We start from the raw sequence: 17898 nt of genomic DNA on the forward strand, positions 1-17898 counted from the left end.
ATCTTCTATTTTAAAGTGAAACTTTTATTACATCGTCTCAAACTTTTTGGTCTGTGTAGCGCATGTCGCGTGTATCGCGGCTGCCGAGTAGGTATACTTACTCGGCAGCCGACCGACACGCGACATGCGCTACACAAAGCAGTGTTCGGAACCGTTCGAACAGTTTCACTTTTACCGTGGTTTCATAAAACCACACAACATTTTTTTTCATTTTTGATTCTGTAATCGTATGTTGTGTCTTTTATATTGGGAAGTTTTCAATAAATGTAATAAAAATCATATTAATAATTATTCAATCAAACTCAAACATTTATTTATTCAATTAGACTTCTTCTAGATGCACTTTTGAATCGTCATTACATTATATTTATAACATTCACCACCGATCGACTCAAAAGTAAAATCGACTTTAAAAACGACTTGTAGTGTTTTTTTTAATGTGGTTTTAAATCTGTGTTTCTAATGTTGTAAAGCTAGGCCAAAACTAGTCACATAGGTCTTTGCTCTACGTAGACAGAGAAGTCGTAGGAAGTGGTAAGTTTTTTTTTCTCTGTCTACGTTGCTCTATGATTAATGCCCGGAATGAATGAAAATTTAAATCGTTCATTCAGTACTGCCAGGTTCATGAATTTCACCAAAATTGCAGCACTCTTAAAGTGTGTGAACATAAACAAATATATATGAAACCCTGACAAATTATTAATAATATATCTGACCAAATATGTTGTTATAAAATTGTTGTATTTGGTATAAAATTGTTATAAGGTTACATAATTTGAAATAAGATTTTCTTTTTTTAGGAAAATATAGGAATAGCTATTAATATTTTACCAGTATAGGACATACGTTGTTTCTAAATGATAGTTTCAATGTAAATTACATTTATTTAAATTTTTAACAAACACTATACTATCCATTCATGGACTTCAATACTAAGATATAGTAACACTGTTTTCATTCATTAGTACTTCCGCCGTTAACAGGTCGTTGACTCTTTCAATTGTGCTTTCATTTTTCAATTCATTCTTCTACGGGGCATCTCGTTTGCAAGACGTGAATTGAGCCGGTGATCGAATAGGGGAAAGCTATTATCTTTCCCTGGTCTTCAATTGATTCTTAGGATTAGGAAAATTGTGTTTGATTTTTGAATAAAATATAAAATTATAATCCTCTGAATATTGCTCTTAAAATAAAAGAGCTCAATATAGTAAAATAGTTGTAAGGAATCCTACTGATTAGCTAAGTCTAAAAATAATTAGAACTGCCTTAGTGAATTCGTATAGTTACTTAATTTTTGTTGATAATGTGCTAAAACAATTTAAACGAACTCATTAAACAGTTTATATTGTGATCTATATTGTGTTAAAGCTTGGGAAAAGCTAATGGAACTATGATACGCCATTTTGTTTTACAAGCGAGGCGTGGCACGGTATAGTGCGACACGTCATCCACATGTTGAAATATTAAAACGCAGTACATTCACAAAATTAAAATGGTAAGTTAGTTATTATTGTTAATATTAAGAATGCTGAAATATAACAATTATAAAGAAAATAATAGTGTAAATGTTATTCCTGTCCAAATATATCATCGACCGTAATATTCGACACCTGCGAATTTATCACTATCAACAGCTAATCGTATTTGTATTTAGACTAAAAATCTATAGCTAAATTTAATTTATAATAATTAGTATTTATTATATGGGCATCTTATTAGTAGGTTGCAGTATATGTATTAGGGCTCGGCAGACATTTTGTTTCGATGTTCTCGGTCCTTCGCACAAACGTGATAAGTAGGTAGGTACCTACGTGATGTAATCAACGTGTATGTTACAAATAACTACCAGTTTAACTATAGCTGATAGCTCATAAATGTACGAAAGAAGTATTCACTATTCATTAGAATTTAAAATTTTAACGTGTGCAAGAGGAACTTATATCCTGCGTAGGTTATTATTTGCGCATAAGTTTGACGTTTATCGAGAGAAAGCGTAAATAACCTAGGTACATAAACTGATGAGTCATTGTAGGAAACGAAACTTTTTAAGACTATAAAATTTAAAAATATAATAAAATTTCCCTGAAATATAAAATACATAAATCCATCTTTTCAAAACACATTTAATTGTGTCGTTTTAAAGTCGACAGTCGACACGATCTTTTCAAGGTTTTGTGTGATATTTTTTTGTCTTTGACATTTACACAGTAGATTCAAAATTATTTTTGTTGTACTATATTACTCCAGTCTTTCTACAATTACAAAATTGCAAGATTAATTTATTTTTCTCCATGTGAAACCTATTTTTAATTAGTTTCTGACAATGTCCAAAGTACCTTACCTTTTGATTTTAACCTCTCAACCACCGAGCGGCCAGATCCGACCGCGACACAATAGATTTTCTATTGTGTCTGTGATTCCGGGGCCTGATGGATAATCTACTTCAATAACATGTCATTAAGTTTCAGTGATTATCATCATAATTAGATTTATTTAATGATGTACTTTAATTTGTTTGAATATTACTTAATTGCTTATGGATTCTCCAAAAAATAACTTTGGGACCGAATTCATAATCACATATTATATTAAAAAATAAAATATTTTGGCTTATAAAAAATAGTACACAAACATTCATTCACTCATGATTCATTTTACAGTTTTTTTCTGCCAAATAGTCAATGCTTTCTATATATTTTATTGTCTGGCCTTAATTTATTCATTTTATTAGTGAGAATTCGTTTCATTTTGTCTCAATAAACAAATAAACAATAAAAACTTGATTGGATTGGTTCCTATAAAGTTTTAAAATAACAAAAATTTTTATATTCAATCAAGATCATATAAATAAAAACTTGTCATTATTTAAATCTTTTAGGAATGCTGTGTAATGTGTGATATTAAAAAAAAAGTTAAATCCATAAAACCACATAACCCATTTTTATATTTTTAATTTTACCCATTTGATATACTGATTCAACTGTTTTATTTATGTGTTTAATAATTTGCCATTGATTTGTTGTAGCCACGGATTGAACCAATAAGATTGCTGAATTGTTTGAGAGTTCTTCTTTCCGACACTGGCGGCATCAAAGATGGTTCAGTTATTACTCCTCTTGCAAGGTTAGTACGAAAGTTTTATTTATGCTGTGTCATACTTAGTAGATTATTTTCTTTTCCCTGTATAGTAGAATTTTTATGTGTAGAAGTGGAGGAGTTATGCGTGAGCTAGATTTTACAGGTTTTTCTGTATCAAACTATAATATTTGAAACTATTGTTTAAAGAAAGTAATTTCTTAGTCCTGAAATTTATGAATATGATTTGTATACCTTGCAACAAAAGGAATAGTGGGTTAGCAGAAAAGTACAAAATTTGAACTAAATTGTGGTTGCAAACTGGGAACAAATTTCGTACATTAACCTGAAATAACCTATTTCTGTCCATTTTGCCTGCATATTTTGCATCCCGCTTTCACCGAAGCAATGACAATCGTTTTTGCAAACCTATGATCTTAAGATTTTCCTTTGTTTGGATAAGATTACATACAGATAATAGTGTTAAAAAGAATTGGCTTTATGTGACTACTAAGATGTGACAGTTGTATTGATATTTTTTTTAAATGTAGATTTTACCCCATTCCATTTAATTAACATCTCTATAACATCAAAAAATATGGCGTCGCTTGAATATCGTGATTTAAGGTTTATAACTTTATACTATATTTCACTTTTAGGTTAACCGTCAATTGGATTTTTGTACAAATTTCTTTGTAGCTTGCAACTGTACTTTAATATACACAATATACATTATTAGGCTGGTTGCAGAGTTTGACCGACCGTCAGTGCGTACCGTCGGTCCTGACGATACGCATCAACAATTGTATGACTATGACACTAATGCGCATGACAATACGCGTGCGTATGGTCGGTCTAGCTATGAACGGTTTTATGAATTTCCATACATATGACAAGCGCGACTGACGTACGCACTGATAGTCGGTCAAGCTCTGCAACCGGCCTTAATGTTTTATAATAACTGAGAGAGATTTCTTTATATTTCAGATTAATGACCACATATTCCAAAAAGCTGGTGTCTAAATGTATTTATATACAGATTTTAAAATGTACAGACTTAGAATTATTAGCTTCGTTTATGGGTTGTGGTGGTTGGCGATTAGTACATATGTGGCTAACAGAAAGTATAGTAGCACAAAATTGGCCTCTTGTACGAGAATTGTTAGAATTACTCTTACTTTGTCCTGTGGATATTGAAAGACTAAAAACAAATAATAATCCAAAACTAGTAAAGGAGCTATCAAAAGATGGCAATCATTTCGGTAAGATTTTTGCAATTAGCTAGTTAAGAACCATGATTTATGTTTTGTTACATTTTTTGTCATAAATATGTATATGTGCATTTTAATAAACCTAAAATAATATACTAATATTTTTGTAGATATCAGAGTTCTAGCATCAAAGTTGGTAGAGCAATGGCTAAAAATTGTTAAAGGTGAACAAGTAACTTTAATATCTATATCAGATATCCCTCAAATTATTGCAAAAGCACAAGAAGCAAAATCAGAAGTAGTTAAACCTGTAATTTTTGAGAATGGTAATGTTGAAAACTCAAATGAGGTTAAGTGCGATGAGTCAAATAATACCAGCTATATAGATGCAAATGAAAGTATAAAGGAAGAAAGTCCACCTGAAGAAGAAGATACTTCTGTTGCTGACAACTTATCTGAAGTCAAAGAGACAGTAGAATCAGATAGGGAACATGAAGCTATACCTATTATAAAATTAAGTTTGAAAAATGGAAAACAAATTATAACACAGGTTGAGGTTGACAAAAGCCAGAAAAAAGATTCATCATCAGACACAGAAAGAGTGAAAGACAAATCAAAAAGTAGAAGTAAAGACAAAGAAAAGGAAAAATCGTCAGAAAGAAGGAGCAGTAGTTCTTCTAAGTCAAGTTCTTCCAAACATTCTAGCAAACCATCCAGTTCTTCAAGTGACAAAAATAAGCATCGTTCAAGTAAACATAGCGATAGTAAAGAAAAATCTAAAGATAAGGAAAAGGATAAACATAGGCATAGCTCTGACAGTTCAAAGTCTAAACATAGTAGTAGTAGTAGTAGGAAATCTAGTTCATCAAGTAGTAAATCAAAAGATGATAAGGATTCAAATAAACCATCTGAAAAAGACAAAGTTAAGGATGACAAAGATGATAAAGCTGAAGATAAACCACAAGTTCCTTCAATCCACAAATTGGGCAAGATTCCAAAGTTGAGTGATGTTAAAAAAGAAAAACCATCAATATCAATAGAAGTCAGGAAGCCAGATGAACCCAAACCTAAAACAGTTAAAACATTTCATTCTAGATTTCGAAAACATGGTCTCGAAGAAGAGGTTAAACCTCCTCCATCAAGAGCGACTTTATTAAGCAATAAAAAACCTCCCCCAGCTTTACCACCAACTGTTTCAATACCTAAAAGACCATCTCCAGTGCATAATGAAACACCACCAGAAAAAAAACCTAAAATGCTAGAAATCAATGAAATAAAAGAGAAACCGGGTTCTATAAAATTAATACCGGCTAAACCGAAACGTAAGTGTGATTTCTTATATCCCTTATTATCACTGTTACTAATATATTATATTTTTCCAGGAAATACGCAACAGCCAAAACTGCTGCCAACATTTGCATCATTTTCCATATATAATTTTAAGTGTAATTTGTGTGGTAAGTCTAAAATGTATAACTTGGCGGGTTATAACAATTTATTTCTTGTAAAGTATTTGGTTTTTCAAATAAATGCTAAATTGAATTACACTCTTTCGTTGAATAATTATATGGACCTGATCTGTTTAAAGATGATATGAAATATGCACGAATCATCATTCGGTGGAAGATCCCGAGGACTCGCCGCCGAGCCAATGGGGCGTCGTCGCATCAAAATGTCTTCGTCAGTCCGTTTTATGGAGGACTGATAATAGGTTCACATGAAATTACACGTAACTCAGACTGTACTACACTTGCAATAAACTTTATTTGAGGAGTGGAATAAACTCAACCTACAGGCAATGTTAAATAACAGATAACTAAAAAGTCTTCATTCATATTCATTAAGGAAAATTATTTAAAGCAATTATTTCTGGTTGATGAATCTGGCATATTTATATTATGAGTTTTATTAAACAAAGCAAGAATACCTTTCTCAAATTTTAACTAGAGAAGACGTACTCAGCTTGTTTGTGTGACCCCTTGTTTGACAACATAAGAAATTATATTTTGATAATTTATCATAACTGTTAATTAATGAGTAATATAAAGTAGAAAACGAATTGTATATCTCCTTTAGTCTTCTAGCTCATTTGACCGGGAACTGAAATTAACAATGTTTTTCTTTTTATATAAACACTGAAGATTTGAAAATATCTTACCTGGAATACTCATATTGCTATAAGTTTGATTATAGTCCTTTTCATTTAGGATGATTCCTGTGACACTTCATCGTGTTCCGAATTACGTATTTTATGTTTAAAAAGTCAAAATAATTTTAGTCCATAATATTTTTATTTTATGGCGGCATTATTACCAAAAATATAAAAATGAAACATCTTATGCTTATAAATCAAAAACAGTATTGTTTAGTTTAATATAATGAAAAATAAAATAAAATAACACAAAAATATAATACCTACGCAATTCGTGTACATGAAATGGATCGTTGTAAAATCATAGAGTTGGAAAATCATATAATCGGCGCCCATCTTGTGATCGTTTGTCAATCGAGTCAATCGTCTGTACGAGTACGTCAGCCTTGTATACAAGTTGCATTTTTATATTGATACTTTACGTGGTATTCTGTTATTTTTACTAATTGTTATTGTTGACTTTTTGTTGCTGGTGTTTGCTAAGTTTCCTTAGTTAATTGTTGGCGAAATGCCGAAAAAACTAATTTTGGTACTTTATTCAAATCGATTTCATTTCCATATAGAATATTATCGATTATCGGAAACAATTGATACGATTTCAGTAACCGACATCTCTACACGTGTCAAAAATCGATGTGTCACAGAAATCATCTTAGGTGGAAAGGACTATAGTAGGTTAAGTGATAGATTATGATGAGCAGTATAGACATTAATTAATAGCATGTTGAGATGTGTTCATTTTGATATCATAAATTATAGAATAGTGCATTCTGTAGCTAAGTACTTCAACACGAAAAAAAATACGTGTGCACATGACAATCTACGATGTGGTGATAAAATTTTCAAAAAACATCGCTCGAAATTTCACACCACAATGAGCGTAATGCCTGCCAGATGAAATCTACCAGAAGTTACTGCATTTATATCTTCCTAAAGAAAATTCAGGGCATAGATAATTGAAGATTTTAAATTAATAATTTTTAGTTCCCTATTAACACAGACAGCCTGAATTTTCGTGTCTCAAATCTTCGTATCTGTTCGATTATTTGCGTAAATAAAGTTGCTAGGCAATAATAATATAATCCAAGTAATATCTGAAGCACTAAGTATATATTTTCATAGAAGAAAGCACTAGTTTTATCAAACGCGAAAGTTCCCACATTACATGAGTATCTAAGGGTATATTGACTTCGCGGGTGAGTACCGACATCAGACGTTTGTTCTATATAAAAATCTATGAAGATCTAGAATTGTGTGTTTAAAGTTTCCTAGCTAAGCCACTCGACCTTGGCTTAAAAAAATTGTGGCAAAGTACCTCACGAATTTATTATCAAGGTTCAATGTACCTCAACAATTTAGGAGGGCAATCGCCTCATCCATCTAGCAGGCCTCTCGCTAGAATTACGTTCAGAATAAATAATACCGATTGTATCGCATCTCAAACTACCTTTCGATTTGTGTATCAATTAGAAGGCATCGCTAACAGGACAGGTAATAAATAATAATCAGTAACAAAAGTTTTATTTTTCCAGTTTTTAATTCGGCGTATTACCCGTGGTCCCCCCGCTATGTCCCCCTGTGGGTCTACGGGTAATATTTTTTCCCCGTGGACCCACTGCTATAGAAAGATTTGACAGTGGGTCTACGGGCACTGGGAATAAAAGTACTTTTTACCCGTGGTCCCCCGCTACCATGCTTTGACCATTATAGAAACAGGATTATTATAATTATTATGTACACTTCCCGGTTTATGTCCTGCGTAATTATTTCGATTTACAGTTAGTTTCGAATAGTTTCAGTTGCGGATATCAGATTTACCATAAATCTATATTAATATTGTGAAGTTGAAAATTTATTTTTCAAACTGCAATACAACGTATAAATACAAAATATACGAAACTAGCTGACCCGACATGGCCGTTATTTTTTCGCATTTGCTTATTTTTTTGGCGCAAAATTATTTTTCATTTGAATTTTTCTTTAATAAGATCCTTGTCCTGACAATAACGACAGTTCAAAATAAGAATTATGGAACGCGGTCGAGCCGAACGCGAGTGATGCCGTGACCAGGAGAAATAGGGATTCATTTTTACATAAAGGGCTAAAGAGACGATAACCTTTAAAAATTATTTTTTTGATATCATACTCACACACATTGAATGAAGTTTGTAAACATTATTTTCTTTTTGAGATTAGAGGTACATTTTGGCACAAAAATCCTTAACTTTGCTTTATTTTTTAATTCTGATGCACACACACCTCACACCACTCATACGTAAAATTGTGACAAGCTGTTTTTTCTTTGCGGCGTGCCAAAGAAATATTATTGTCAGGACAAGGATCTTATTAAAGAAAAATTCAAATGAAAAATAATTTTGCGCCAAAAAAATAAGCAAATGCGAAAAAATAACGGCCATGTCGGGTCAGCTAGTTTCGTATATTTTGTATTTATATGTTGTATTGCAGTTTGAAAAATAAATTTTCAACTTCACAATATTAATATAGATTTATGGTAAATCTGATATCCGCAACTGAAACTATTCGAAACTAACTGTAAATCGAAATAATTACGCAGGACATAAACCGGGAAGTGTACATAATAATCCTGTTTCTATAATGGTCAAAGCATGGTAGCGGGGGACCACGGGTAAAAAGTACTTTTATTCCCAGTGCCCGTAGACCCACTGTCAAATCTTTCTATAGCAGTGGGTCCACGGGGAAAAAATATTACCCGTAGACCCACAGGGGGACATAGCGGGGGGACCACGGGTAATACGCCTTTAATTCAGATCACCGTAATTTTAATTAAAAATATAACACCGGCACCGTAATCGGCCTACTACAAAGTATCATACTATGCCCGGAACAGGAAAGTGCCAGGCTTTTGCCTGGCACTTTCCTATCAACACTCAATCGTATTGAAAATTACGAGGCTTTTGCCCACAGCCGTCGCCGATCAGCACAGACGAAGCATGCACGATGCGTCACAATTGACATACATACGGCAATTTTGATACGCTCTAGTGGGCATAGTAGACGATATCGTATTGCTTTCCGATCCTGATCCTTTCCCGTTAGAGCCATTTCAGACTAGCGTATTTTTCTGCGCGTTGTTTCAGTACGTACGCGCTGCATATTATGTGCTTGAAAAAATCAGACTCGCGTAAACGGGCTTATTTCGGTTTGTTCACTCGAACCGGTGGGTGCAGTGGAGTCGTGTCAGTATCGACATGAATTATACAAGCGCGCCTATACGCACATAATATAAAACGCTACCTACCTAGTCTGAAACCGCTCTTACGGTCAAAGTGTAAAATGTAGTTTATAATTGTAGGTATTGAGTAAAAAGCTTGAAATGCACGCCGTTCTTGTGTATTACCTACGTACCTCACAATTATTTACTAAAATTTCGTAGTTTTTTCCATAAAATAATGTAGCAGATAGCAGACACTAGGTGTAGGTTATATCCCCGCGAAATTTTATATTTTATAAGACTGGTGTGCATTTTCTGATCGTGTTTATAATAATATTGAAAATTACAAAGGACTCCGCAAGAAACTCGAAAAACAAAACTTTCTCGCTGAGTTATTCCTGTTCTATTAAAAAATCCTTGGAGTTTATGTATTAATACATAAATCTAAGTGTTAGGTAAGGACAGGCTCGATCAGATTATTATTTATTCTGAGCGTAATACAAAATACAAGTGATGGATCGCCGCTGGATGGATTTGAGGATTCATCGTAATTTCTTTCTAGATTGTTGTAGAATATTGGATCTTGTTAATAAATTCATGATCATTGGATCAGCAAAGCAATGCCGCATTTTTTCAGTCTAGCTCGAGTGGCCCCGCTAGGTATAAACACGTATATATATTACCAGAACACATGATCTAAAGTGTAGAATTGCTATTTTGATCGTCGCGACAGTGAAAAATAAATGTAATTTATTAAATTTAACTAGTTACTGAAATATAAAAATATACCTTCTCTACTAATGGTTCGTAAATCAATTTTATACACAATGTAATGAAATGGTTCACCGTAGAACTAAAACTCTTGCTCAAAATGAATATCTAATAGACTGTGTGGCCTATTTTATTAACAACCCGTTTTTTCATTGTCACTGTGAAAGTGCTCAGAAATTTCGAGAGAATAATTTTTGGTCACTTCATACTAAAATAATTGCAATTTATGCAGCTTCAACGATGATTTAAGTAATTAAAATATTCTTAAAACGTAGATAACCTTACAAATACATATTAGTAAGGTTACGAGAAACTTGTTGATAGATAGGTTTGAGTACCTAATATTCTTAATTTTTTTGTTTTTAAAACTGCGTCTCCATCAGACAAGAACTCGTAGGTAGCCTATATCTTTATAGATGGAAAGTGTGCTTTCGAAGTTGATAATTTATATATAACTAGTAGATAATAACATTAACGTAAGTACCTACTAACCTTAAACCTACCATACTCTTCTAATTATTCGTTGGTGAAATGCATTCGTATTACTACTTAGATTTATTAAGTAGGCATGCTCCATTGTCTGTATATTTTGATATTTTATGAGCAAACCGTATTTTAGCAAATCACGTGAAAAAAAATTGATATTATCAGATACCTTGTTTTTTTAATCATTAAAATATATACTTTTTGCATAATTACTACTGGTACTGCTCGATTTTAGAAAAGGATTTGTGAGTTCAAGATAAAATCATGCCTAAAATCCAGACAAACGGTCTATTTATTAGATTATTAATAATCTTACTAAAGTAGTCTTATCTCAACGTAAACGGGTTTTTTTAGTTGAAGATATTGTTACAATGTCAAGGAACTGTCTGTAACTATTATCTAGGTATAATATTAATTTATTAGCTAAATACCTATTTTACATACCTAGGTACATATAAATAATTATAGGTATGTGTTTGAACTAGCTTTTATTACCTACAAGGTAAAGATGTAAATATACTTTAGGTGATGTAAAAAATAAAGGAATTATATTTTTTCAAATCGATGGAATAGGTATTAAATTAAATAGTAATAAACAATCAAAAGCCCTCTTCATAAGAAATTATTAGAAGCTATTAGCGATAGAGCATTTTGGAATCACATAGGTTCATGCTATGTACCTATTTGATTATATAAAAACTTAAATCCGACTACTAAAACACGCTTTTAAAAATAACGAACTACCAGCGGACAACGAAGAGGCTTCTAACGACCGTATTTGTCTAATGATTACTAGTTTAGAAGCTATGAGTGAATGAGATGAACATCCAGACCCACATACCTTCATAGGTACTGGTCAAAATTGTAATCCTACTTTCGCATCGTCAGGCAAAAATACGAAGTAATACAATAGCCTAGGGACTCTTAAGAAACAAACAAAACTTATGTTTTATTAGAAAACCATTAATTATGTTTAGTTTTCTTGTTAATTTTGAATGTAGAATATATAACGTTGCTTAGAATACACATAATAATAATATGAATATTCAATAGCTCTTTGCGCCATGTAGTCTGCAAGTATTATTTGTTCAAATTTGCACTGTTTAGTTCAAATATGCAACTTTCATAATTAATTCAAATTATATGTCTTTTAAATTTCAAACGCTATTTTTAAATTCCAAATTCATTTAGATGGAATCTTTTCAGTATCAGTAGTAGGTATTAGGTCATATTTTTAATTAATTGGTGGAAATATATTTTAATGTAGGTACCTGCTTTAATAACAAGGCTAATTTAAATATAAATTGCGAAGATAAGTATGCTGTATGCCTATAATTATGATAAATAGTACAATTATTATTTATATCAGATATAGTTTTGCATGTTAATATTGAACATTCATAAAAGATCATTTATTTCTTATCTTATTTTAATTTGCATGTTAAACTAGGTCTGTTGAAAACTTTTGTTTATTTTCATTTGCCTAATTATGGAGCTACTAGGTACCCTATATATAAATAAATAAAGTATTTTTAACCGAAAAAACACTAACGTAACGTTAGGACTTAGGTATCTCTCTTCGACTAGCGTTCTTCATGAAATGTATCTCACATCTAACAATAATACACAATTAAAATGTATGTCTACTGTCTAGAGAAGTAAATAAAAAGGTTTGGCTTGTGCGGTAAATATTTGCATAGGTACCTATTTGCGTAATTATCTCTCGCACCGTTAATAACCCGGTTTCATATCCGAGCTTTCGCGTAGAAAAAAACTTAAATGCTTTTAATTAGTTACTTACTTACATTAATTATTTTTAATAATTGTAATTTAATGACTTCAAAAAAACCTGAGCAACACCATTTTAAACATACGTCACGGTCATCTATATATAATATATAAAACCGGCCAAGTGCGAGTCGGGCTCGCGCACAAAGGGTTCCGTAGCAGCAAATATAATAAATTACAGTTAAATCAACCTATCTCAAAAACTATAAGAGATACTTTGATCAAACCAAAAATCGTTGAAAGAGTTAATTAGCATGCATCACCTCTATTTTTTTTAGAATTTTATACCCCGTAGTTATAAAAATAGAGGGGGGGGGACATACTTTTTACGACTTTGAGAGCTGATATCTCAAAAACCGTTCACTTTAAGAAAAATGTTTTTTAGAAAACTTTATATCATTTTAAAAGACCTTTCCATTGATACCCCACACGGGTATGTACATCGAAAAAAAAAATTTCATCCCTCAGTTACATGTATGGGGGGCCCCACCCCCAATTCTTTTTTTTACTATTTAGTGTCATATTTTTGTAGCGGTTCATACAACACATATTCCCATCAAATTTCATCACTGTAGTACTTATAGTTTCCGAGTAAATCGGCTGTAACAGACGGACAGACGGACAGACGGACATGACGAAACTATAAGGGTTCCGTTTTTGCCATTTTGGCTACGGAACCCTAAAAAATGAAACCCGTTTTTCTTGGTCACGGCCGCGGCATCACGCTTGAACGGGTGGACCGATTTCGATAATCTTTTTTTATTATATTCCTTGAAGTACGAGGGTGTTTCTTATGTAGAGAAAACGTTAATATATACCACGGACGAAGCCGGGGCGGACCGGTAGTACGTAATATTTTATGAACATGAACAATCGTCTATTGGGCTTTGTGAGATTTAACATCAACTTTCTCTTTTAATAGTCGATTTATATTTTATAGTTTACCGTTAATTTAACCCAGATACAGTTTTAGTGTAAATGCTAGCATCCACACAGTATAAAAATCGAAACAAGATTTATTTTTACAAAATTCATTAAGAGATCCGCTCCGTGTTAATAAATAAGTCTAAGAACTGCCCTCGTTATTATATCAATACCAACTTGTATTATAATTTGTATTATATTTTATTATAATATAAAAATGTTATTATTTTTTTTTTACTGTGATACGTACATCGAAAAAAACCTGTTTTTATCACTATTTTATAAATTTTAAATGTGCCTTATTTCGGGTTCGAATCCTGACTTGATTCAGTTATGTTGTTTCTAACTCAGTTAATTTTATTATCCATATTTTCTGTAGGTACCTAATCAAAACATGGCGCAAATGTGATATCTAAGTGTATTTTATACGAGCTTTCGTAAGCTACGTATTTTTTAATTTATAGATTTTGTGGAGAAAAATTAGCTTTATTCAGCCGTATCGACTATCGATCCATCCATGTACCTACTAGGTACAAGTACCAAATAAAGAATATACCTATTTTAAATTGAAACTTCTTTCAATTGATACCTACATCTTTAAAAATTAATTTTTAATTCACGCAGAAATTTATAGGTATAGGTACGTGATTCGAGTACAAACACAGAAAAACGAAAATTAAATAGAAATATATTTTTGTTTTCTGTTCGAATAATTTTAAAATAATGTACATATGAACCTACATGTAATTTTCTATTTCATAAGCTTTATCATGACATAAATACTACTTACAAAAATTTATCAAAATCGGGCCAGTGAGAGGTATACATTTATACCTACATATTATCTACTATACAGATTTGTAATAGGTCTATTTTTGTGTTTAATATTTATAAATTAATCCTATTAATAAATTTATTAGGTCAGAGTATAAAATGCGATAAATTATCTAGTTATCCGACGTATTCAGATACATAACTGAGTACTACCATAGTGCGCTGTTTATAACGAAAGGTGACATTGTAATTTGTATTATGAACTAGTTTTCTTGTTTCTACCGAGACCTTGCTCGCGTGTACTTCACCCTCCACCACAACTGTTTTCCAATGTCTATGCACTTAGGTATTATTTTAGCGATAAAAATTGTCTAAGGCTCTGAGCTACGGTAGCTATGATATATTATCAAAATGAATCCACATCTATTATACCACTCAGCAGTCAGGGTCCGCCCCGGCTTCGCCCGTGGTACCTACATGTTTAAACTATCCTATCTCTCAAGTTGGATCGAACTGCACATGGTGTGTGAATTTTATTATAATCGGTTAAGTGGTTTAGGAGTCCATTGAGGACAAACATAGTGACACGAGATTTATATATAATAAGATAGATTAGTCTTCAATAAGTTTCTTTCGTTAGCTGCATGCCGCGTCTCCGCTCGGTTTCAAAATTTAAATTTTATACGAATAAAGATGGATTGCATAATTATATATTTTTTACTCGTCGATATGGTATTTTTGGTTTGTAATGTTCGAGTTTTTTTTTTCTATTAAATAATAACACTTCTGATACACTTAATACATCCTGTTTTAACACACATTTCAAACCAGATTTGTCATTATTTCTAATTATTTTATATCCTAGATACCCGCAGTTATACATTTTATTCTTATTTATTGACGTGTTTTAAAATGATTAAGTCTATAACTTTAATATAAGTTGACCTGACTATAAATTATAATTACATTATTTTGTTTCAGCGATGGTACTTCAGGAGAGTGACATGTTTATGGACGCTCTAAATGCTTCTGCAACTAATAAAAAAGAACCAAAGAAAAGAAAGCGACGGACAAGTGGATCTAAAGATGGTAATCCTTCAAGTGATGGATCTCCTCCCCACACACCTACTATAACAAGTCCTAACAGTGAAAATAAATCTGTACCTCCAAGATTTTATCAAGATACTTTAGATAACGATGAAAACAAGGATAGTAAAGAAAAATCAGATGAAAATAAATCGGAGAATGAAACTACTGAAATTTCTGAAAGTAATACAAGTAAAGACAATAAGATTGAAGTTGAAGAACCTCATACGTTAACAATAAATGGAATAAAAGGGGTTCTTTGCTATCACAAAAGAAAAGGTCCCAAGAAAAGCATAAAATGGAAGCCTGATTCAGAATTGGAAGAGATTCAATACTTTGAACTAGACGAAACTGAAAGAGTGAATGTTACAAAGACGTTTACGGATATGAAATACTTAGAAAGAGTCCATGAAAGAGAAGCATTCCAAAAAGCAAGAAATCTCATAAATGATGATGTTATGGAAGAAAAAACGAGTTGGAAACCTTTAATTCTCATAGATGTTGAAGGCCAAACTCCAGTAGAATATGGCAAAAATAGCAAAGAAAAAGATATTCAAGCAATCCGACAAAAAGGCACTCTACAACCATTATATTTTTATAAATCAATGATTCCTGATTCACCACTTGAGCCAGATGTTGAAACACACACATATTCAGAGCCAACGATTATACCACTTGAAGATGTAACAGGAAATCAAGATAATATAAGCGATTTCAGAAATATGCCCTGGCCAGAACCTAAAGGTAATGCCCCTCCAACTACAACCAATAATGCGAACGTTGCTCCAATATTTCCTACAAACATGGCGCAATTTCCAGCGAGTTTTCCTGGTCCACAATTTCCAGGTGTTCCTGGTTTTCAAGGACCCCCAATTATGCCTGGTGAATGGCCTAATGGAGTGCCACCTATGATGCCAAACGGAATGCCTGGCCCAATACCAACACCAGGTATGCCTCCTGGTCCTATGCCGCCTGGTAATCTACCACCTGGATTAATGGTACCTCCCGATAATATGATGATGGGTCCTGATATGTTTGGAGGACCTAACCCTATGTTTCCCGTCGGTCCTGACGGCTTTAATATGCAGCAAAATATGTATCCTGTTGATTTTAACATGGGTGGACCACAAGGACCACCCGGGCCAGATGGGTTTCCTGGGCCTGGAAATTTCCGTGGAGCTATGCGTGGGCGTGGCGTAGGGGGACATTGGAGAGGAAAAGCCCCTGGCAACTGGGACATGTCCCAGAGAGGTCGTGGAGGTCGCGGGGGTGGACGGAAAGCCGTTTGTATATATTTTCAAAGAAAAGGTTCATGTCGACAGGGTGATAATTGTTCATTTTTACATCCGGGCGTCAACTGTCCATTCTAAATTTTAAGTAAATATAACACAGTAAGAAATAATGTACATAAGATATGAATTAATTAATTTTTATACTTTTGCCAAAAGACTGCTATTGTAAATATTGTACAAATAAGTGTAAATATCTTAAATTAAGTACAGGCTATCCAAGTTTGTTATACAAAATGGTGCAAATAAAATATGTTACATGATAAACACTTTTTTTAACCTCTAACTATACATATATATATAACACATAACATCATAGAACTCTAAATAACAAGACACTAGAACCACAGCATTACCATAGTGCTAGAACTGCTACAATGTTATAATTAGTATGAAATCAAAATCTATACATTTAAACCGATAGCTAAACAGACACAATTATTTGTAAACTATACCTTTTATTAAACAGCTTGATTTCTGTGAAAAATCTTATATATAAAATTCTCGTGTCACAATGTTAGTCTGCATACTCCTCCGAAACGGGTGGACCGATTCTCATGAAATTTTCTGTGCATATCGGGTAAGTCTGAGAATCGGCCAACATCTATTTTTCATATGTACCACGGGCGAAGCCGGGGCGGACCGCTAGTAACATATACATATATTAAATTCAGCTTTTTAATTTGTATCCTAACGCACGATGTTACGGTTTATTTTTGAATAACATCCCTAGGTACATGAGACGTTTTGTTTTTTTTTTGCTCCAATACGAAAAAAATCGGCTTTTCTACAACAGCGGGCGTTAATTTTCAATAGATATAACTTTGAACCTAAACACATAGAAATAAGGTTGATATTTGTGTTAAACGTGATAATAAGAACGGTCGACTGTGATATTCATTATTATTTAGATTTCTATGGTGACATTCGTAATACTTGTAAGTATTCTATAATTTTAAGAAAAAACGGCATTGTTTCTAAAAAAAATACCGATGAAATGTTAGTCCTTTATTAGTATAATTACAACTTATGGAAGAATTTCCGCAATGGGAAATGCTGAAACACACCATGTTTACACACATACGTCTCGAGAGCAACTGAACAGTGACGAACGCACTGGTGGCTTGGAAGTCACCTGAGTGGCGACAA

The 17898-nt window shown here is 32.7% G+C and overlaps 1 protein-coding gene across 1 annotated transcript; it reads left to right on the forward strand.

The window, feature by feature from the left end:
- The first annotated feature begins 1029 nt into the window (after positions 1-1029).
- On the forward strand, positions 1030-17016 carry PNUTS (Phosphatase 1 nuclear targeting subunit). The gene is made up of 5 exons (XM_089706524.1): positions 1030-1495; positions 3026-3123; positions 4063-4337; positions 4457-5608; positions 15356-17016. Exons 1-5 carry the CDS (start codon positions 1493-1495, stop codon positions 16828-16830), a joined length of 3003 nt encoding a protein of 1000 aa, XP_089562650.1. The 5' UTR covers positions 1030-1492; the 3' UTR covers positions 16831-17016.
- Positions 17017-17898: the final 882 nt, after the last annotated feature.

The sequence above is a fragment of the Colias philodice genome, chromosome 2 (genome assembly GCF_061535455.1).
Source record: "Colias philodice isolate Cphi_HAF_F1 chromosome 2, ilColPhil1 Martin Lab GWU primary, whole genome shotgun sequence".
Classification (NCBI taxonomy): domain Eukaryota; kingdom Metazoa; phylum Arthropoda; class Insecta; order Lepidoptera; family Pieridae; genus Colias; species Colias philodice.

Coding starts and splice junctions, on each gene's coding strand:
- PNUTS (XM_089706524.1), top strand. Junction 3,124..4,062: donor GTTATTACTCCTCTTGCAAG/GTTAGTACGAAA, acceptor TTTATATTTCAG/ATTAATGACCACATATTCCA. Junction 5,609..15,355: donor AATACCGGCTAAACCGAAAC/GTAAGTGTGATT, acceptor ATTTTGTTTCAG/CGATGGTACTTCAGGAGAGT.